At 40.4% G+C, this 18374-nt stretch overlaps 1 protein-coding gene across 2 annotated transcripts in view; it reads right to left on the minus strand.

The window, feature by feature from the left end:
* Positions 1–18374, minus strand: part of dab2ipa (DAB2 interacting protein a) — a 131294-nt gene that overhangs the window by 37949 nt on the left and 74971 nt on the right. For both annotated transcript variants that reach the window (XM_082968666.1, XM_082968667.1), the window contains 2 exons: positions 978–1131; positions 98–196 (listed from right to left, as the gene is read on the minus strand). In XM_082968666.1, coding sequence (XP_082824792.1) covers positions 98–196; positions 978–1131 — 253 coding nt within the window. The remainder of the gene's footprint in view (positions 1–97; positions 197–977; positions 1132–18374) is intronic.

Here is an 18374-nt window from a genome sequence, read left to right on the forward strand (position 1 = left end):
TGTGAGACTTTTCCTGGGTACTTTGGCATGTATTCTATTGTACTGTTATTATTTTCTTCCACAGAGGGCCCTATACGCTATATAGCATTTGGTTTACTTTGTTAGGATGTACAGCTCTCCTTAAGTTTTCCATCCATTTGTCCCTCTCGGCAGATGACCGACACGAAAAGCATTTGGTTCCAGTGGAAGTGGTTACCTGTGAAAGTATGGCAGATGATTAAGCCCTTTAGGTTATGAATCATGAAAAACACCCATATGATGGCCTGTGTGTATCAATCTTTATTTTTATTTTTTATGAACCTTTATTTAACTAGGCAGGTCAGTTAAGAACAAATTCTTATTTACAATGACGGCCTACATACCCAATCTAAAGCAGGGTTGGGTATCACACACTCACACACTCCAGCTGAGCTGCAGGGTCTGCACAGTGCACACTGATACCAGACTAAACAAAGCCTGGACAGCCATTGAAATCCTCTTGCACTTGATAATGAGAGAAACGCTTGTCGTTTTTTTGGCTGACCCCGTCAAACATCCTCTCGGTCACAGAGCCATGGTCTGTCCAGCTGGCAGCGTGCTTTAGTATAATAGGCAGTAAATCCTTGTGAATGGGGACCCCTCGGAGTTCACCTCTCAGAGCAGATCCACAGAAAGCAGGAGCATGGAGATGCCAACAGATGGGTCAGACAGACACACAGGCCCCTACCGGGCAGGAAGCGGAGGGGCGGGGAGACCCTCTTCCCTAACAAATGCCCAGCCACACACTCACACTACTCAAAGGCACTGGCTGCTTGACAGAAAGTCAGAGACCTGCAGGTTTTCAGATATATGTAATGGCGACGAAATGAAGAATATATTAAACACAATGCATTATGTACAGAGGTTTAGGATCCTAAGAAATACTATTAAAATGAGTCAGCGAGCCTTGAGCTGCGACAGTCATGACAGGCAGTGGTGGTGGTGGGGGGTGGGCTCACCTCGAAGCAGAAGTCCTGGCCCAGGATGCTGCCGTGCACCGGTTTGATCAACACCTCATCCTCCATGCTGAGATCTAAAGCTTCTACTGCAATGCTGGGGCTGAGCAACGACTCGTGAGACCGTGATTCCTTCAGCCTCGGCATCAGATGGGATCTGGGGGAGAAGAGGAAAAGACACGGTCAGTCAGTCAGACACATACAATGTGTCAACGCAGGCAACAGCCAGTGCGATGTCCCACACAGAGAGGAGGGCTGGGGGAGGCATGTGAACCAAAACCAGACTGGTGATGTGGGTACACCCTGTCAGATGCCACGGGATCTGGCTCTAAGGGGTTGGCATGACTGGGCTCTCTAGTCTCTCCCAGCTGGTAGCTCTTCTGCTTGGACGTCTTTTTGATGGTATGGCAGGTGGGGATGCTGCTCCAACACCATGCTTTAAAGTGCCTCTGGCAAATGGCAGAGCACAGCTGCAGAAACAGGGAGGTTGCATTCTTACTGGTCAGAAGGAGTGGGAGAAGAAGACCAACATCATGACCGTTAAAGGTGAACGGCAATAACACAGCTCAAGAGAACAATTGATATCCTTGAAGTGAAAGACGCCAAGAAAGCCATACTACCCCCAGTAAAACATACTACCCCCAGTAAAACACACTACCCACAGTAAAGCATATGGCCATACTACTTGCAGTAAAAAAATACTACCCACAGTAAAACATACCACCAAACTACCCCCAGTAAAACATACTACCCACAGTAAAACATACTACACCCAGTAAAACACACAACCCACAGTAAAACATACAGCCATACTACTCACAGCAAAAATACTACCCACAGTAAAATATACTACCCATGGTTATACATACGACCAACAGTAAAACATAATACACCACAGTAAACTATACTACCAACATTAAGCCATACTACCCCCAGTAAAACATTCTACCCACAATAAAACACACTACCAGCAGTAAAACATAAAACCATACTACCCACAGTAAAACATACTACACCACAGTACAACATACTACCCACAGTAAACATACTACCCCCAGTAAAACATACTACCCATGATAAAACATACTACACCACAGTAAACCATACTACCCACAGTAAGCCATACAACCCACAGTAAAATATACTACCATAATACCCACAGTAAAATATACTACCATACTATCCACAGTGAAACATATTACCCATGGTAAAACATACTACCCTTGGTAAAACATACTACAGTACCATACTATCCACAGTAAGCCATACTACCCACAGTAAAACATGAGCGGATACAGATAAAGATATTTGTGCAACCAAGTAACTTCAAGGGTTCCTTTTACTTTTATTGGTTCCATATATGAGTTCTACGTAAAAATCATAGGATCCGTAATACAAGCTCCGTCTTCAATCCACAACGCAACTGTATTTTAATGACTGAAAAAGACAAAAAGCCAATTAAGTCTCACAGATAATATAGACAGAGAGAGTAGAAGAAATGTTTGCCCCTACAGTGCATGTTCATCTTTTCAGTTGTTCTGTAAGTGGTGTTGGTTAACTCATGCACACTACAATCAATGTCTAGGAGGATAAGCAGGGCAATTAAGCACCTGCTGGGCTGCAAACAGATATCTGCTGACTCATCGCTCCCCTGGCTCTCCATTGGCTGCATGAATTAAACATGGCTCTACTTCCTGCCTCAGGGGATGAGTCTGGAAAAAATCCTCAGGTAATGAATTTGTCGTCGTATTCTCTAGTTCAACTTATCAGTGTGGGGACAGAGTGAGAGACTGAGAAAGATACAGAGAGATAGGCATAACTGGCAGAGCTGAGCGGACTAATAGAAAACTTCCTCTCTGAGAAGCTAGATCTCTTACGGGAAAACTTTTAGCATGTCGTTAACATTTTAAAATGGGAAGCTCTGGATGGATATTGTTCTTGGTGACTATCTTACAAATGTGAGTTTAAAGTCGCTTACAATAAGTCTAAACTAAATTAAACAAATAGACACAGTTGTACTAGCGCCCATGCAATACTGTTATAGTGGTCTTTGAAAAGGAGTGGGTCGGTTTCCATAATATCGGATCAATGACATACATTTTTATAAGCATATTTCTAGTCAATGGCAAACAAGCTTCAGGATTTTTAGACCAAACTCCACGGCAGTAGGCTAGCTCTGTAACTCATGTTGCAGTCTGTTAATGCACTGTGCTGACAACTTTTCTGATTTTTAATTCACTTATTGAGAGAGATTTATGCTCGTCTGATGGAAGCTATTCAACCTGCGTTCTGTGGCTCAGCATTTACCTAATGATCGTATCAATGCCACTGCAGGCTGCTGGGGGCCAAGCACACATACAAGGCCATTATGTTTCAATGAACTCATTGGACTTAAAGGATACAAGGTGTAAGCAGGGCCAGGACCGCTTAGAATTTTTTCATATCCCCTGCCCTCTAAAACAACCCGTTTCCGGCACACCATCATTTTCAGTAAACAAATCTGTGCACCAAGATGCAATTCGATGAGTGGTACAGCTCCTGACAGAGCTGGTGTAACTGAGTCAGGTTTGTAGGCCTCCTTGCTCGCACACGCTTTTTTAGTTCTGCCCACAAATGTTCTTTAGGATTGAGGTCAGGGCTTTGTGATGGCCACTCCAATACCTTGACTTTGTTGTCCTTAAGCCATTTTGCAACAACTTTGGAAGTATGCTTGGGGTCATTGTCCATTTGCAAATGGGAAGACCCATTTGCGACCAAGCTTTAACTTCCTGACTGATGTCTTGAGATGTCGCTTCAATATATCCACATCATTTTCCTCCCTCATGATGCCATCTATTTTGTGAAGTGCACCAGTCCCTCCTGCAGCAAAGCACCCCCACAACATGATGCTACCATTGTGGTGGGATGGTGTTCTTCGGCTTGCAAGCATCCCCCTTTTTCCTCCAAACATAACAATGGTCATTATGACCAAACAGTTCTATTTTTGTTTCATCAGACCAGAGGACATCTCTCTTAAAAAGTACGATCTTTATCCCCATGTGCAGTTGCAAATCGTAGACTGTTTTTTTTTAATGCCGGTTTTGGAGCAGTGGCTTCTTCCTTGCTGAGTGTCCTTTCAGGTTATGTCGATATAGGACTCGTTTTACTGTGGATATAGATACTTTTGTACCCATTTCCTCCAGTATCTTCACAAGGTCCTTTGCTGTTGTTCTGGGATTGATTTGCACTTTTCGCACCAAAGTACGTTCATCTCTAGAAGACAGAACGCGTCTCCTTCATGAGCAGTATGACACCTGTGTGGTCCCATGGTGTTTATACTTGCGTACTATTGTTTGTACAGATACACGTGGTACCTTCAGGCATTTGGAAATTGCTCCCAAGGATGAACCAGACTTGTGGAGGTCTACAATTTGCCAAAACTATAGTTTGTTAACAAGAAATTTGTGGAGTGGTTGAAAAAGGAGTTTTAAATGACTCCAACCTAAGTGTATGTAAACTTCCGACTTCAACTGTACGCCCACAACTCCCTAACAGCCGATTAAATTAGGTTGGACTTTCATGTCTCTGCGACAGTAGAACTCTGATTTGAGCTAAACACATAAAAACATAAGCAAATACTACTTACAGTACTAGCACATTTAGATATTTTGATGTATGAAGGGGTAATTTATCAATAGCATATTCTACTCTCGTATTTCATGAGGTTATATGTATTGCTGTTCGCCAGACAAGTGGCACTAACGTACAGACAGGTTCCATCGCTATCATTTAAAAATAATATCAGGAAAAAAAATATCCAACTCCATACTGATATTGTTGTTCATGTTTAGAAACCCCAGAGATATTTTATCTGGAGAAAAAAAAAAAATGTTTCACTGATTTTGTCACCAACATTCAAGGGTTTAAGAACACAGTGCTGGCTTAGTAGTGTCCCAAATGGGAGAATCAACATTTGGAACACAGACAAATCACAGGATGTAGATGATGTCAAGCCTTATAAAGTGAAGATCCGGTGATGCTGCCAAGGAACTGGACGGCTTATAGGAGCCTGAATAACATAACAGGAAATAACAAGGCCATTAAGCGCGGAGAAACAAGTGCCTTTGTGACTCGGCTGAGTCAAAAGGAGTGCATTACTAAACACAGAATGTGGATACAGTAACATGTCTGCATGTATACAATAGACTGGCACAGAATGAAGAATATAACTCAGTCAACACGAGCTTCAAATTTCTATGCTATATTGTTTTCAGATCCCTCTATGCTAACAACGTAATGAAGAACGCTCTTTATTTTCTGCATTCAATCTTTCTTTTAACTCATGTGGCCTTGCTATGTAGATCATGCTTATTTCTTCTCATTCTACTCTCATTTAGAGTGAGTAAGAGGCATAACTCTGTTTTGTAGTGTTATTACACCAGATGTAGGCTATTTCATGCAGTCTTCTGGGTTGCCAAGTAGCGACCTTTGCTGGGCGTAGCAGTATTGCACTGTATTCAAACTACCACATTAAATGCACAGTACAGCATTTCACTATCTCCCCTGTATGCAGTTGATTTGCCATCTGTTGTGCAGTTCCAGTCCGTTAAAGTTAAAACACAAAAGGAAAAAAAGGTGTAACAAAGACTTAACAGATTTGTAAAATATTTTATGCGAATAAAGACGAGCCTATTCATCGTTATTCATTGCTGCAGCCATCTCCAAGTTTTATCTCAGATATATCAGTTCACTAAGCGGCTTTTTGACAGTTATTTTTTTTAAATCCCGGCCACCTCCAAAATTTCAAACACTCCCTACTAACAGGAAATGTGCCTCGCGAAGGACCCTAGTTCCGAATAGGAAACATTAGAGCAAAGATGTCCGACAAAATAACAGGCAGAAAGCATGTGTCTCAGCCTCCAGTATTTCTGCTGCAGTAGTTTATGTGTCGGGGGGCTAGGGTCAGTCTGTTACATCTGGAGTATTTCTCTTGTCTTATCCGGTGTCCTGTGTGAATTGAAATATGCTCTCTCTAATTCTCTCTTTCTCTCGGAGGACCTGAGCCCTAGGACCATGCCTCAGGACTACCTGGCATGATGACTCCTTGCTGTCCCCAGTCCACCTGGCCATGCTGCTGCTCCAGTTTCAACTGTTCTGCCTGCGGCTATGGAACCCTGACCTGTTCACCGGACGTGCTTGTTGCATCCCCGACAACTACTATGATTATTATTATTTGATCATGCTGGTCATTTATGAACATTTTAACATCTTGACCATGTTGTGTTATAATATCCACCCGGCACAGCCAGAAGAGGACTGGCCACCCCTCATAGCCTGGTTCCTCTAGGTTTTTTCCTAGGTTTTTGGCCGTTCTAGGGAGTTTTTCCTAGGGAGTTTTTCCTAGCCACCGTGCTTCTTTCACATGCATTGCTTGCTGTTTGGGGTTTTAGGCTGGGTTTCTGTACAGCACTTTGAGATATCACCTGATGTACGAAGGGCTATATAAATACATTTGATTTGATTTGATGTTCTAGTGTAGGAAAGAACTAACATGGAGGCTATGCAGAAATAGGCTATTCTGTGCCTCTGAAGAACGTCAGTTTTTTCCTGATTTAATTTAGTTTTTGTATTGTGTATAACAAAAGGTGTATTTTAATGTGTACAGTGCATTCAGAAGGTATTCACACCCCTTGACTTTGTCCACATTTTGTTGCATTACAGTCTGAATTAAAAAAATATATATATTTTGATATTTGTCACTGGATCACACACACACACACACACACACACACACACACACACACACACACACACACACACACACACACACACACACACACACACACAATACCCCATAATGTCAAAGTGGAATTATGTTTTTTTTGGTTGACATTTTTACAAATGTATACAAAATTAAAAGCTGAAATGTCTTGAGTGAATATGTTTTCAACCCCTTTATTATGGCAATCCTAAATAGTCACATAATAAGTTGCATGGACTCAATGTGTGCAATAATAGTGTTTAACATGATTTTTGAATGACTACCTCAACTCTGTACCCCACACATACAATTATCTGTAAGGTCCCTTACTCGAGCAGTGAATCGAAACAGATTCAACCACACAGACCAGGGAGGTTTTTGAATGCCTCGCAAAGAAGGGAACCTTGGGTGGGTAAAAAATTAAGAAAGCAGACATTGAAAATCCCTTTGAGCATGATGAAGTTATTAATTACACTTTGGATGGTGTATCAATACACCCAGTCACTACAAGGATAGAGGCGTCCTTCCTAGAGGTCGACCGATTAATCGGAATGGCCGATTAATTAGGGCCGATTTCAAGTTTTCATAACAATCTGTATTTTTGGCCACCAATTTGCCAATTTTTATATATATATATATATTTATATTTTTGTATCATATTTTTTAACTAGGCAAGTCAGTTAAGAACACATTCTTATTTTCAATGACGGCAAGTAGGAACGGTGGGTTAACTGCCTTGTTCAGGGGCAGAACGACAGATTTTTACCTTGTCAGCTTGGGGATTCAATATGCAACCTTACGGTTAACTAGTACCAACGCTCAAACCACCTGCTTTACATTGCACTCCATGAGGAGCCTGCCTGTTACGCAAATGCAGTAAGAAGCCAAAGTAAGTTGCTAGCTAGCATTAAACTTAGCTTATAAAAAACAATCAATCATAATCACTAGCTAACTACACATGGTTGATGATATTACTAGTTTATCTAGCCTGTCCCGCGTTGCATATAATCGATGCGGTGCACATTCACGAAAAAGGACTGTCGTTGCTCCAACGTGTACCTAACCATAAACATCAATGTCTTTCTTAAAATCAATACACAAGTAAATATTTTTAAATTAATAAAAAAATTTAAACCTGCATATTTAGTTAATATTGCCTGCTAACATGAATTTCTTTTAACTAGGGATAATGTGTCACCTCTGCAACAGAGTCAGGGTATATGCAGCAGTTTGGGCCGCCTGGCTAGTTGCAAACTGTGTGAATACTATTTCTTCCTAACAAAGACAGCCAACTTCGCCAAACGGGGGATGATTTAACAAAAGCGCATTTGCGAAAAAAGCACAATCGTTGCACGACTGTACCTAACCATAAACATCAATGCCTTTCTTAAAATCAATACACAGAAGTATATATTTTTAAACCTGCATATTTTGCTAAAAGAAATCCAGGTTAGCAGGCAATATTAACCAGGTGAAATTGTGTCCATTCCCTTGCGTTCATTGCACGCAGAGTCAGGGTATATGCAGCAGTTTGGGCCGCCTGGCTCGTTGCGAACTAATTTGCCAGAATTTTACGTAATTATGACATAACATTGAAGGTTGTGCAATGTAACAGGAATATTTAGACTTAGGGATGCCACCCGTTAGATAACATACAGAACGGTTCCGTATTTCACTGAGAAAAAAAAAACGTTTTGTTTTGGAGATGATAGTTTCCGGATTCGACCATATTAATGACCTAAGGCTCGTATTTCTGTGTGTTTATTATATTATAATTAAGTCTATGAATTGATATTTGATAGAGCAGTCTGACTGAGCGGTGGTAGGCACCAGCAGGCTCATAAGCATTCATTCAAACAGCACTTTCGTGCGTTTTGCCAGCAGACCTTCGCAATTCTTCAAGCATTGCGCTGTTTATTACTTCAAGCCTATCAACTCCCAAGATTAAGCTGGTGTAACCGATGTGAAATGGCTAGCTAGTTAGCCAGGTGCGCACTAATAGCATTTCAAACATCACTTGCTCTGAGACTTGGAGTAGTTGTTCCCCTTGCTCTGCATGGGTAACGCTGCTTCGAGGGTGGCTGTTGTCGATGTGTTACTGGTTTGAGCCCAGGTAAGAGCGAGGAGAGGGATGGAAGCTATACTGTTACACTGGCAATACTAAAGTGCCTATAAGAACATCCAATAGTCAAAGGTATATGAAATACAAATTGTAGAGAGAGAAATAGTCCTACAATTCCTATAATAACTACAACCTAAAACTTCTTACCTGGGAATATTGAAGACTCATGTTAAAAGGAACCACCAGCTTTCATATGTTCTCATGTTTTGAGCAAGGAACTTATACGTTAGCTTTTTTACATGGCACATATTGCACTTTTACTTTCTTCTCCAACAATTTGTTTTTGCATTATTTAAACCAAATTGAATATGTTTCATTATTTATTTGAGGCTAAATTGATTTTATTGATGTATTATATTAAGTTAAAATAAGCGTTCATTCAGTATTGTTGTAATTGTCATTATTACAAATAAATAAAATGAAGAAAAACAAGAAAAAAAAACGGCCTTTTTTGGTCCTCCAATAATCGGTTCCAGCGTTGAAAAATCATAATCGGTCGACCTCTAGTCCTTCCTAATACAGTTGCCGGAGAGGAAGGAAACCGCTCAGAGATTTCACCATGAGGCCAATGGTAACTTTAAAACAGTTACAGAGGTTCATGGTTGTTATATGAGAATCTGAGGACGGATCAACAACAATATAGTTCATCCACAATACAAACCTAATTGAGAGAGTGAAAAAGCCTGTACAGAATAAAAATATTCCAAAACATGCGTCCTGTTTGCAACAAGGCACTAAAGTAATACTGCAAACATTTTGGCAAAGCAATTCACTTTGTGTCCTGAATACAAAGTATTATATTTAGGGCAAATCCAATACAACTCATTACTGAGTACCACTCTCCATATTTTCAAGCATAGTGGTGGCTGCATCATGTTATGGGTATGCTTGTAATCGTTAAGGACTGGGGAGTTTTTCAGGATAAAAAAATAACTTAATGGAGCTAAGCACAGGCAAAATCCTAGAGCAAAACCTGGTTCAGTGTGCTTTCCACCAGACACTGGGAGATGAATTCACCTTTTAGCAGGACAATAACCTGAAACACAAGGCCAAATCTACACTGGAGATGCTTACAAGAAGACAGTCAATGTTCTTGATTGGCCGTGTTACAGTTTTTACTTAAATCTGCTTGAAAAAATATGGCAAGACATGAAAATGGTTGTCTAGCAATGATCAACAACCAATTTGACAGAGCTTAAAGACTTTTGAAAATAATAAATGGGCAAATATTGTACAATCCAGGTGTGCAAAGTTCTTACAGACTTACCCAGAAAGACGCACAGCTCTAATCACTGCCAAAGGTGATTCTAACATGTATTGACTCAGGGGTGTGAATATTTATGTAAATGTGATTTTTCATTTGTCATTCTGGGGTAGTGTGTGTTGATGGGTGAGACAAAATATATTTCATCCATTTTGAATTCAGGCTGTAACACAACAAAATGTGGAATAAGTCAATGGGTATGAATAGTTTGAAGGCACTGTATATCAACGTGTATCCCAACCGGCTGTGATTGGGAGTCCCATAGAACAGTCCACAATTGGCCCAGCGTCGTCCAGGTTTGGCCGGTGTAGGCCGTCATTGTAAATAAGAATTTGTCCTTGACTGACTTGCCTGGTTAAATAAAGGTTAAATAAAAAACTAAATAAAATGAATGTGTTTATTGTATTTTGCTGTGCTATACAGGGCTCATCTGGAAAAGAGACCTTGGTCTAAGCATTGATGCCCTGTCAAAATAAGAATCCAGATTGCACCAAAACACAGTAAGCCAAGTTCTTTCAGTAGGCCTAACCAATGAAACATACAGTGCATTCGGAAAGCATTCAGACCCCTTGACTTTTTCCACATTTTGTTACGTTACAGCCTTATTCTAAAAATGTTTCCCTCATCAATCTACACACAATACCACATAATGACAAAGATGTCTTTTTTTGTATGTTTGTAAGTGTACTAAGTACTTTGTTGAAGAACCTTTGGCAGTGATTACAGCCTCCAGTCTTCTTGGGTATGACGCTACAAGCTTGGCACACCTGTATTTGGGGAGTTTCTCCCATTCTTCTCTGCAGATTCTCTCAAGCTCGGTTTGGTTGGATGGGGAGCGTCGCTGCACAGCTATTTTCAGGTTCCTCCAGAGATGTTCGATCGGGTTAAAGCCCAGGCTCTGGCTGGCTACTCATGGACATTCAGAGACTTGTCCTGAAGCCCCTCCTGCGTTGTCTTGGCTGTGTGCGTAGAGTCGTTGTCCTGTTGGAAGGTGAACCTTAGCCCCAGTCTGAGGTCCTGAGCGCTCTGGAGCAGGTTTTCATCAAGGATCTCTCTGTACCTTGATTCGTTCATCTTTCCCTCAATCCTGACTAGTCTCCCAGTCCCTGCCACTGATAAACATATCCACAGCATGATGCTGCCACTACCGTGCTTCACCGTATGGGATGATGCCAGGCGTGACGTTTGGCATTCAGGCTTAGTTTCATCAGACCAGAGAATCTTGTTTCTCATGGTCTGAGTCCTTTAGGCACCTTTTGACAAACTCCAAGCGTGCTATCATGTGCCTTTTATTGAGGAGTGGCTTCCGTCTGGCCACTCTACCATAAAGGCCTGATTGGTGGAGTGCTGGAGAGATGACTATCCTTCTGGAAGGTTCTCCCATCACCACAGAGAAACTCTGGAGCTGGCACAGTGGTCCAAGGCACTGCATCTCAGTGCACAAGGCCTCACTACAGTCCCTGGTTCTCCTCCGATTGCTCAGTTTGACCGGACGGCCAGCTCTAGGAAGAGTCTTGGTAGGTCCAAACTTCTTCTGTTTAAGAATGATGGAAGCTACATTGTTCTTGGGGACCTTCAATGCTGCAGAAATATTTTGGAGACCCTTCCCCAAATCTAACGCCTCGACACAATCCTGTCCCGGAGCTCTACGGATCAAGCTGTAGAAACATCTCAAGGACGGTCAATGGATAAAAAAACAAACAGATTTTAGCATTAAAATACTCCAAAAACTGCCAATAATTTCAGGTCCAGTACCATCGTTGAGCCGCGGGTGTGAAAGATTCAGCAGACTGCTGGCATTACACATCTGGCTAAAAGACTACTGTAGCTCTGCTGGAGTCACTTTTATTGATAACTTTGACACCTTCTGGAAACAGAAGATACTCTATAGGAATGACGGAGTCCATCCTAATCATCTTGGCTCCTGGACTCTGTCCACGCATTTCAAGGCTGCGTTGAAACAATGACTGGTAAATGATCCAAGACCAGCTCAGTTAATCCCTACCATTGTGACAATGAGTCGTCATAATGCTGCATCAAATGTACATGATCTTAGGGGCGTTGGCAAACAATGTAAGTCATTTCATTTATGTACCCCTAATTGCACCGAATACATCTGGTTATCCTACAGTTATTGTAAGCAGTAATCATGAGCCTATAAACAAGAGTTACACTGTTAGCACTGAGGCGGTGTGCAATAGTAGGAAGACCACTTTATGCAGTGCAGGGCGAGCTATCAGCTCCAATGTAAATAACATGAGTAAGTCTACCTCTGACAAGCTCCCCAGTAAAGCATTAAAAACAATCAAGCAAGCCAGAAAAGTGCTACAAAATAGCCCATATTAACATATGCAGCCTAAAAAACAAGGTCCATGAAATCAATAACTTGCTTATAACATATGACATTCATAATCTGAGTATCTCTGAAACTCACTTAGGTAATACCTTTGATGATACAGTGGTAGCAATACATGGTTATAACCTCTACCGAAAAGACAGAAATGCCAATGGAGGCGGTGTTGCGGTCTATATTCAGAACCACATTCATGTAAAGTTTAAGAGATTATCTAATGTTAAATACTGTTGAAGTAATATGGCTACAGGTTCATCTGCCTCACCTAAAGCCCACTCTTGTGGGAAGTTGCAATAGACTACCAAGTGCTAACAGTCAGTATCTGGATAATGTGTGTGAAATGCTTGATAATGTATGTGATATCAACAGAGAAGTATATTCTCTGGATGATTTAAATATTGACTGGCTATCAGCAAGATGCCCATTCAGGAAAAAAACTTCAAACTGTAACCAATGCCTGCAACCTGGATCAGGTAGTCAGTCAACCTAGCAGGGTAGTTACAAACAGCACAGGAATTAAAATCAGCAACATGTATTTATCACATTTTTACTAACGCTGAAGATATTTGCTTTAAAGCAGTATCCAAATCCATAGGATGTAGTGATCACAATATAATAGTCATATCTAGGAAAACCAAAGTTCCAAAGCCTAGGCCTAATATTGTGTATAAGAGGTCATACAAGAAGTGTTGTAGTGATTCCTATGTTGATGATGTAAAGAATATTTGCTGGTCTGTGGTGGGTAATGAGGAGCAACCAGACCCTGCACTTGATGTATTTATGAAACTACTTATTCCAGTTACTAATAAGCACACACCCATTAACCTCTTGGCGTTCCCCTAGGATAGGGGGCGCTAAAGCGATTTTTGAAAAAGATTTGTGCCCATTTTAAACGGCCTCCTACTCAAACTCAGAAGCTAGGATATGCATATAATTAATACTTGTGGATAGAAAACACCCTAAAGTTTCTAAAACTGTTTGAATGGTGTCTGTGAGTATAACAGAACTCATATGGCAGTCAAAACCCCGAGACAGATGGAAACAGGAAGTGGAATTCTGAATTGCGAACTCAACTTCATCACGTTGCCTATTAAATCACACCGTGAGCTATGGTTCATTGAGCACTTCCTATTGCTTCCACTAGATGTCCCCAGTCTTCACAAATTGGTTTGAGCCTTCTACTGTTAAAACTGAATGAATGAGACGCTGTGGAACGTAGTCACACGGAGAGGGCCATCACCATTATGACGCCGGCGCCCCTGGTTACCCTCCCCTTTCGAAACGTTTTGAAACACAATGCAATCGTCCCCCTCGAATCTTATTGGCTCTCTTGTTGAAAAACGCCCTGAAGATTTATGTTATACAACGTTTGACATGTTTGAACGAACCTAAATGGGGGAAAAAATGCATTTTCTCGAAATGGCTGTCCCGTGGCCGACGGAAGTTTTGGAGCAGCCTTCAGACGCGCTAACAAGAACAAGCTCTTGGAACATAAACAAGTATTTTTTTCAAACGAAAATACATTTGTTGTGGACCTGGGATTCCTGGAAGTGCTTTCTGATGAAGACAACCAAAGGTAAGGGATTATTGACAATAGTATACAAGACTAGATGTGATATGAGATTGTTCCAAGATGGCGCTGAACTGTAACGTTAGCCTATTTTTCAGAGTATCGCATCCCCTTTCATGGCAAAGTATGATTACCCAGTAAAGTTAATTTTAAATCTGGCATTACAGGTGCTTTCAAGAGATATTCATCTATAAATCTTAGAATGACAATATTACATTTTAAAAATGTTTTCGAATAGTAATTTAGTAAATTGTAGCTCTGTTTCATCGGATGCATTTGAGGGAAAATAGTTAGTCAACGTTACGCACCGATGTAAAATGCTGTTTTTATATGTAAATATGAACTTTATCGAACAAAAGAATGCATGTATTGTGTAACATGATGTCCTAGGTGTGTCATCTGATGAAGATTGTCAAAGGTTAGTGCTGCATTTAGCTGTTTTTTGGTTATTTGTGATGCATGTGGTTGGTCGGAAAATGGCTATGTGGCTACTTTTACGATATACTCCTCTAACATAATCTAATGTTTTGCTTTTTCTGTAAAGCCTTTTTGAAATCGGACAACGTGGTTCGATTCAGGAGAGGTGTACCTATAAAACAATATAATTGGATTTAAAAAAAAATTGTATTATTAAATTTTGTTATGCTAATGGCGATATGATTTATCGCTGGATGTCGAGGCCGCACAGGGGTTAAGAACATTACTGTAAAAACTGTTAAATCCCCTTGGATTGATGAGGAATTGAAAAATTGTAGGGTTGAGGCAAAATGTATGGCAATTAAGTCTGGCAGCCCAACTGATTGGCAAACATACTGCAATTAAGAAATCATGTGACTAAACTAAATAAAAAGAAACCACACTATGAAACAAAGATAAATTATATAAAGAATGATAGTAAAAAGCTTTGGGGCACTTTAAATGAAATTTTGGGAAAAAAAGCCAACTCGTTTCCTTCATTCATTGAATCAGATGGCTCATTCATCACAAAGCCCACTGATATTGCAAACTACTTTAATGACTTTTTCATTGGCAAGATAAGCAAACTTAGGGATGACATGCCAGCAACAAACGCAGACACTACACATCCAAGTATATTGGACCAAATTATGAAAGATGAGAATTGTACTTTTGAATTCCGTAAAGTCAGATTGGAAGAGGTGAAAAAAGTATTGTTGTCTATCAACAATGACAAGCCACCAGGGTCTGACAATCTAGATGGAAAATGACTGAGGATAATAGCAGACAATATTGCCACATCTTAATGTAAGCCTACTAGAGAACGTGTGCCCTCAGGCCTGGAGGGAAGCTAAAGTCATTCTGCTGCCCAAGAATAGTAAAGCCTCCTTTACTGGCTCAAATAGCCGACCAATCAGCCTGTTACCAACCCTTAGTAAACTTCTGGAAAAAATGGTGTTTGACCAGATACAATGCTATTTCACAGTAAACAAATTGACAAGAGAATTTCAGCATGCTTATAGAGAAGGACACTCAACAAGCACAACACTTACACAAATGACTGATGATTGGCTTAGAGAAATTAATGATAAAATGACTGATCATAGTCTGCTGCTGGAAAAACTTGTGTTAGGGCTTTACACCCCCTGCTATAATGTGGATAAAGAGTAACATGTCTAACAGAACACAGAGGGTGTCCTTTAATGGAAGCCTATCAAATAATCAGGAATTCCCCAGGGTAGCTGTTTAGGCCCCTTGCTTTTAAATTGTTTTACCAACGACATGCCACTGACTGAGTAAAGCCAGAGATTCTATGTATGCGGATGACTCAACACTATACATGTCAGCTATTACCGTGACTGAAATGACTGCAACCCTCAACAAAGAGCTACTGTTAGTTTCAGAGTGGGTGGCAAGGAATAAGTTGGCTCTAAATATTTCTAAAACTAAAAGCATTGTATTTGGAACACTCACTAAAACCTAAACCTCAACTAAATCTTGTAATAATTAATGTGGAAATTGAGCAAGTTGAGATGACTAAACTGCTTGGAGTAACACTAGATTGTAAACTGCCATGGTCAAAACATATTGATGCAGTAGTAGCTAAGATGGGGAGAAGTCTGTCTATAATAAAACGATGCTCTGCCTTCTTAACAACAATATCAACAAGGCAGGTCCTACAGGCCCTAGTTTTGTCGCACCTTGACTACTGTTCAGTTGTGTGGTCAAATGCCACAAAAAAGGGACTTAGGAAAATTGTAATTGGCTTAGAACAGGGCAGCACGGCTGTCCCTTGGATGTACACAGAGAGCTAATATTAATAATATGCATGTCAATCTCTCCTGGCGGAAAGTGGAGGAGAGATTGACTTCATCACTACTTTTATTTATGAGAGGTGACATGTTGAATGCACCGAGCTGTCTGTCTAAACTACTGGCACACAGCTCGGACACCCATGCACACCCCACAAGACATGCCATAAGTCCAGAACAGACTATGGGAGGCACACAGTACTACATAGAGCCATGACTACATGGAACTCTATTCCACATCAAGTAACTGACGCAAGCAGTAAAGTTAGATTTTATTTTTTAAAGAAGAAAAAAAAAAACTTTATGGAACAGCGGGGACTGTGAAGCAACACAAACATTGGAACAGACACATGCATATACATACACACCCACACACACACACACACACACCACCACACAATAACATACGCACTATACATACACATGGATTTAGTACTATAGATATGTGGTAGTGGTGGAGTAGGGGCCGGAGGGCACACAGTGTGTTGTGAAATTTGTGAATGTATTGTAATGTTTTAAAATTGTATAAACTGCCTTCATTTTGCTGGATCCTAGGAAGAGTAGCTGCTGCTTTGGAAGCAGCAAATGGGGATCCATAATAAATACAAACTTTTTGCTTTTATAATAGCAGCATATCTGTGCACCTGAGCTAATTTTCTAGTCTCATAGCCAAGGTTCTGAATACTTATGTAAATAAGGCATCTGTTTTTTATTTTTAATACATTTGCAAACATTTCTAAAAACCTGTTTCGCTTTGTCATTATGGGGTATTGTGTGTAGATTGTTGAGGATTAGTTATTTTTTCAAATCCATTTTAAAATAAGCTTGTAACGTAACAAAATGTGGAAAAGGGGAATGGTTTGAATACTTTCCAAATGCACTGTAAGGCCTTGGCCAAAACACACCTGCACACTTTCTTTTTTTATTTATTTGATTTTATCTGTATTGTTTTATTTGGTGCAAATAAATTAAACCTAAATATTAAAATTCATATCAGTTTAAATCTTGAATAAATAAATACACACTAAACTGAAGTCTTGCAAATAGCAAGCTGTTTAAAATAAGTGCTGCGACTGGGAAGACATTATATCACATTGGCTTAGAAGGGTGATGACATGTTTTTGCCTCCTTTTGGCAACTATTCCACTGCTAAGAAGATGTCTGATTGCTTCTGGAAATTGGATGTGACAGGAGTTTGGATTTAATGAGCACCAACACTTTATTTCAGACTCCAGAATCCTTCCATTAAAAGAAAGGCCTCTCTGTCTAGCGTGTGTGTGCGCGCGTCAGGCACAGAGACGCCAGCAGGCATATCACAATGCCTTTTTTACAGGCCAGTAAAACAATGCCATGGCAGAAACCATTAAAGCCCTTAATATTTTCTCCAACATCCTTCTTCTCTTTTGCAGTCAGAGAAGCTGTGCTGCATTAACGGAGGTAGTGTTGGTCTGGATTCAGACCTCTATGGTCCCTGCTTCAGCTTCTTCACATTCACATGAGCTGATATTCAACATGGAGCTCCCTGTGAATTAAGATTAAGGAAAATATCAACTCTCTATACATCACACACACACCACACACACACACACACACGGGTAGAGCTGATTGCCACTTCTCTATTGAATATTTCAATAGCGTTTAGAATAGCAGCATATCTGTGGATGCCTTTCAAAGTAACATTGTTGAGATGTCATTACAGAGTGAACTACAGTGTTGTGCATCTATTCTGACACAAAGGAACACTGTGCTGCCTGGCTAAAAGCAAATGAAGAGGTCTACTAGCAGCAAATATTTTATGTGACACGCCATCATTCAAAATGTCAATTATATGACTCTGTAAATGAAAACCAGAACCAGATGAATCAGGAGCTGGGAGTAGAGCTGGGACCACAAACTGAAAATGAGCTGGGACCACAAACTGAAAATGATCGACACCGACCATACCGATCACTTATAGCAGGCATTTTGCTGATATGATTCATTATGATAAGTAGTCTATGCTAGAGAAATGGAAAGTTTGGATTGAAATAAGTTTATGGGTTATTGTTAATGGGACAATTGAAGGCTACAAACATCAAACTAGT

Source organism: Salmo salar, chromosome 24, assembly GCF_965601325.2.
Source record: "Salmo salar chromosome 24, fSalSal1, whole genome shotgun sequence".
In the NCBI taxonomy this organism is placed as follows: Eukaryota; Metazoa; Chordata; class Actinopteri; order Salmoniformes; family Salmonidae; genus Salmo; species Salmo salar.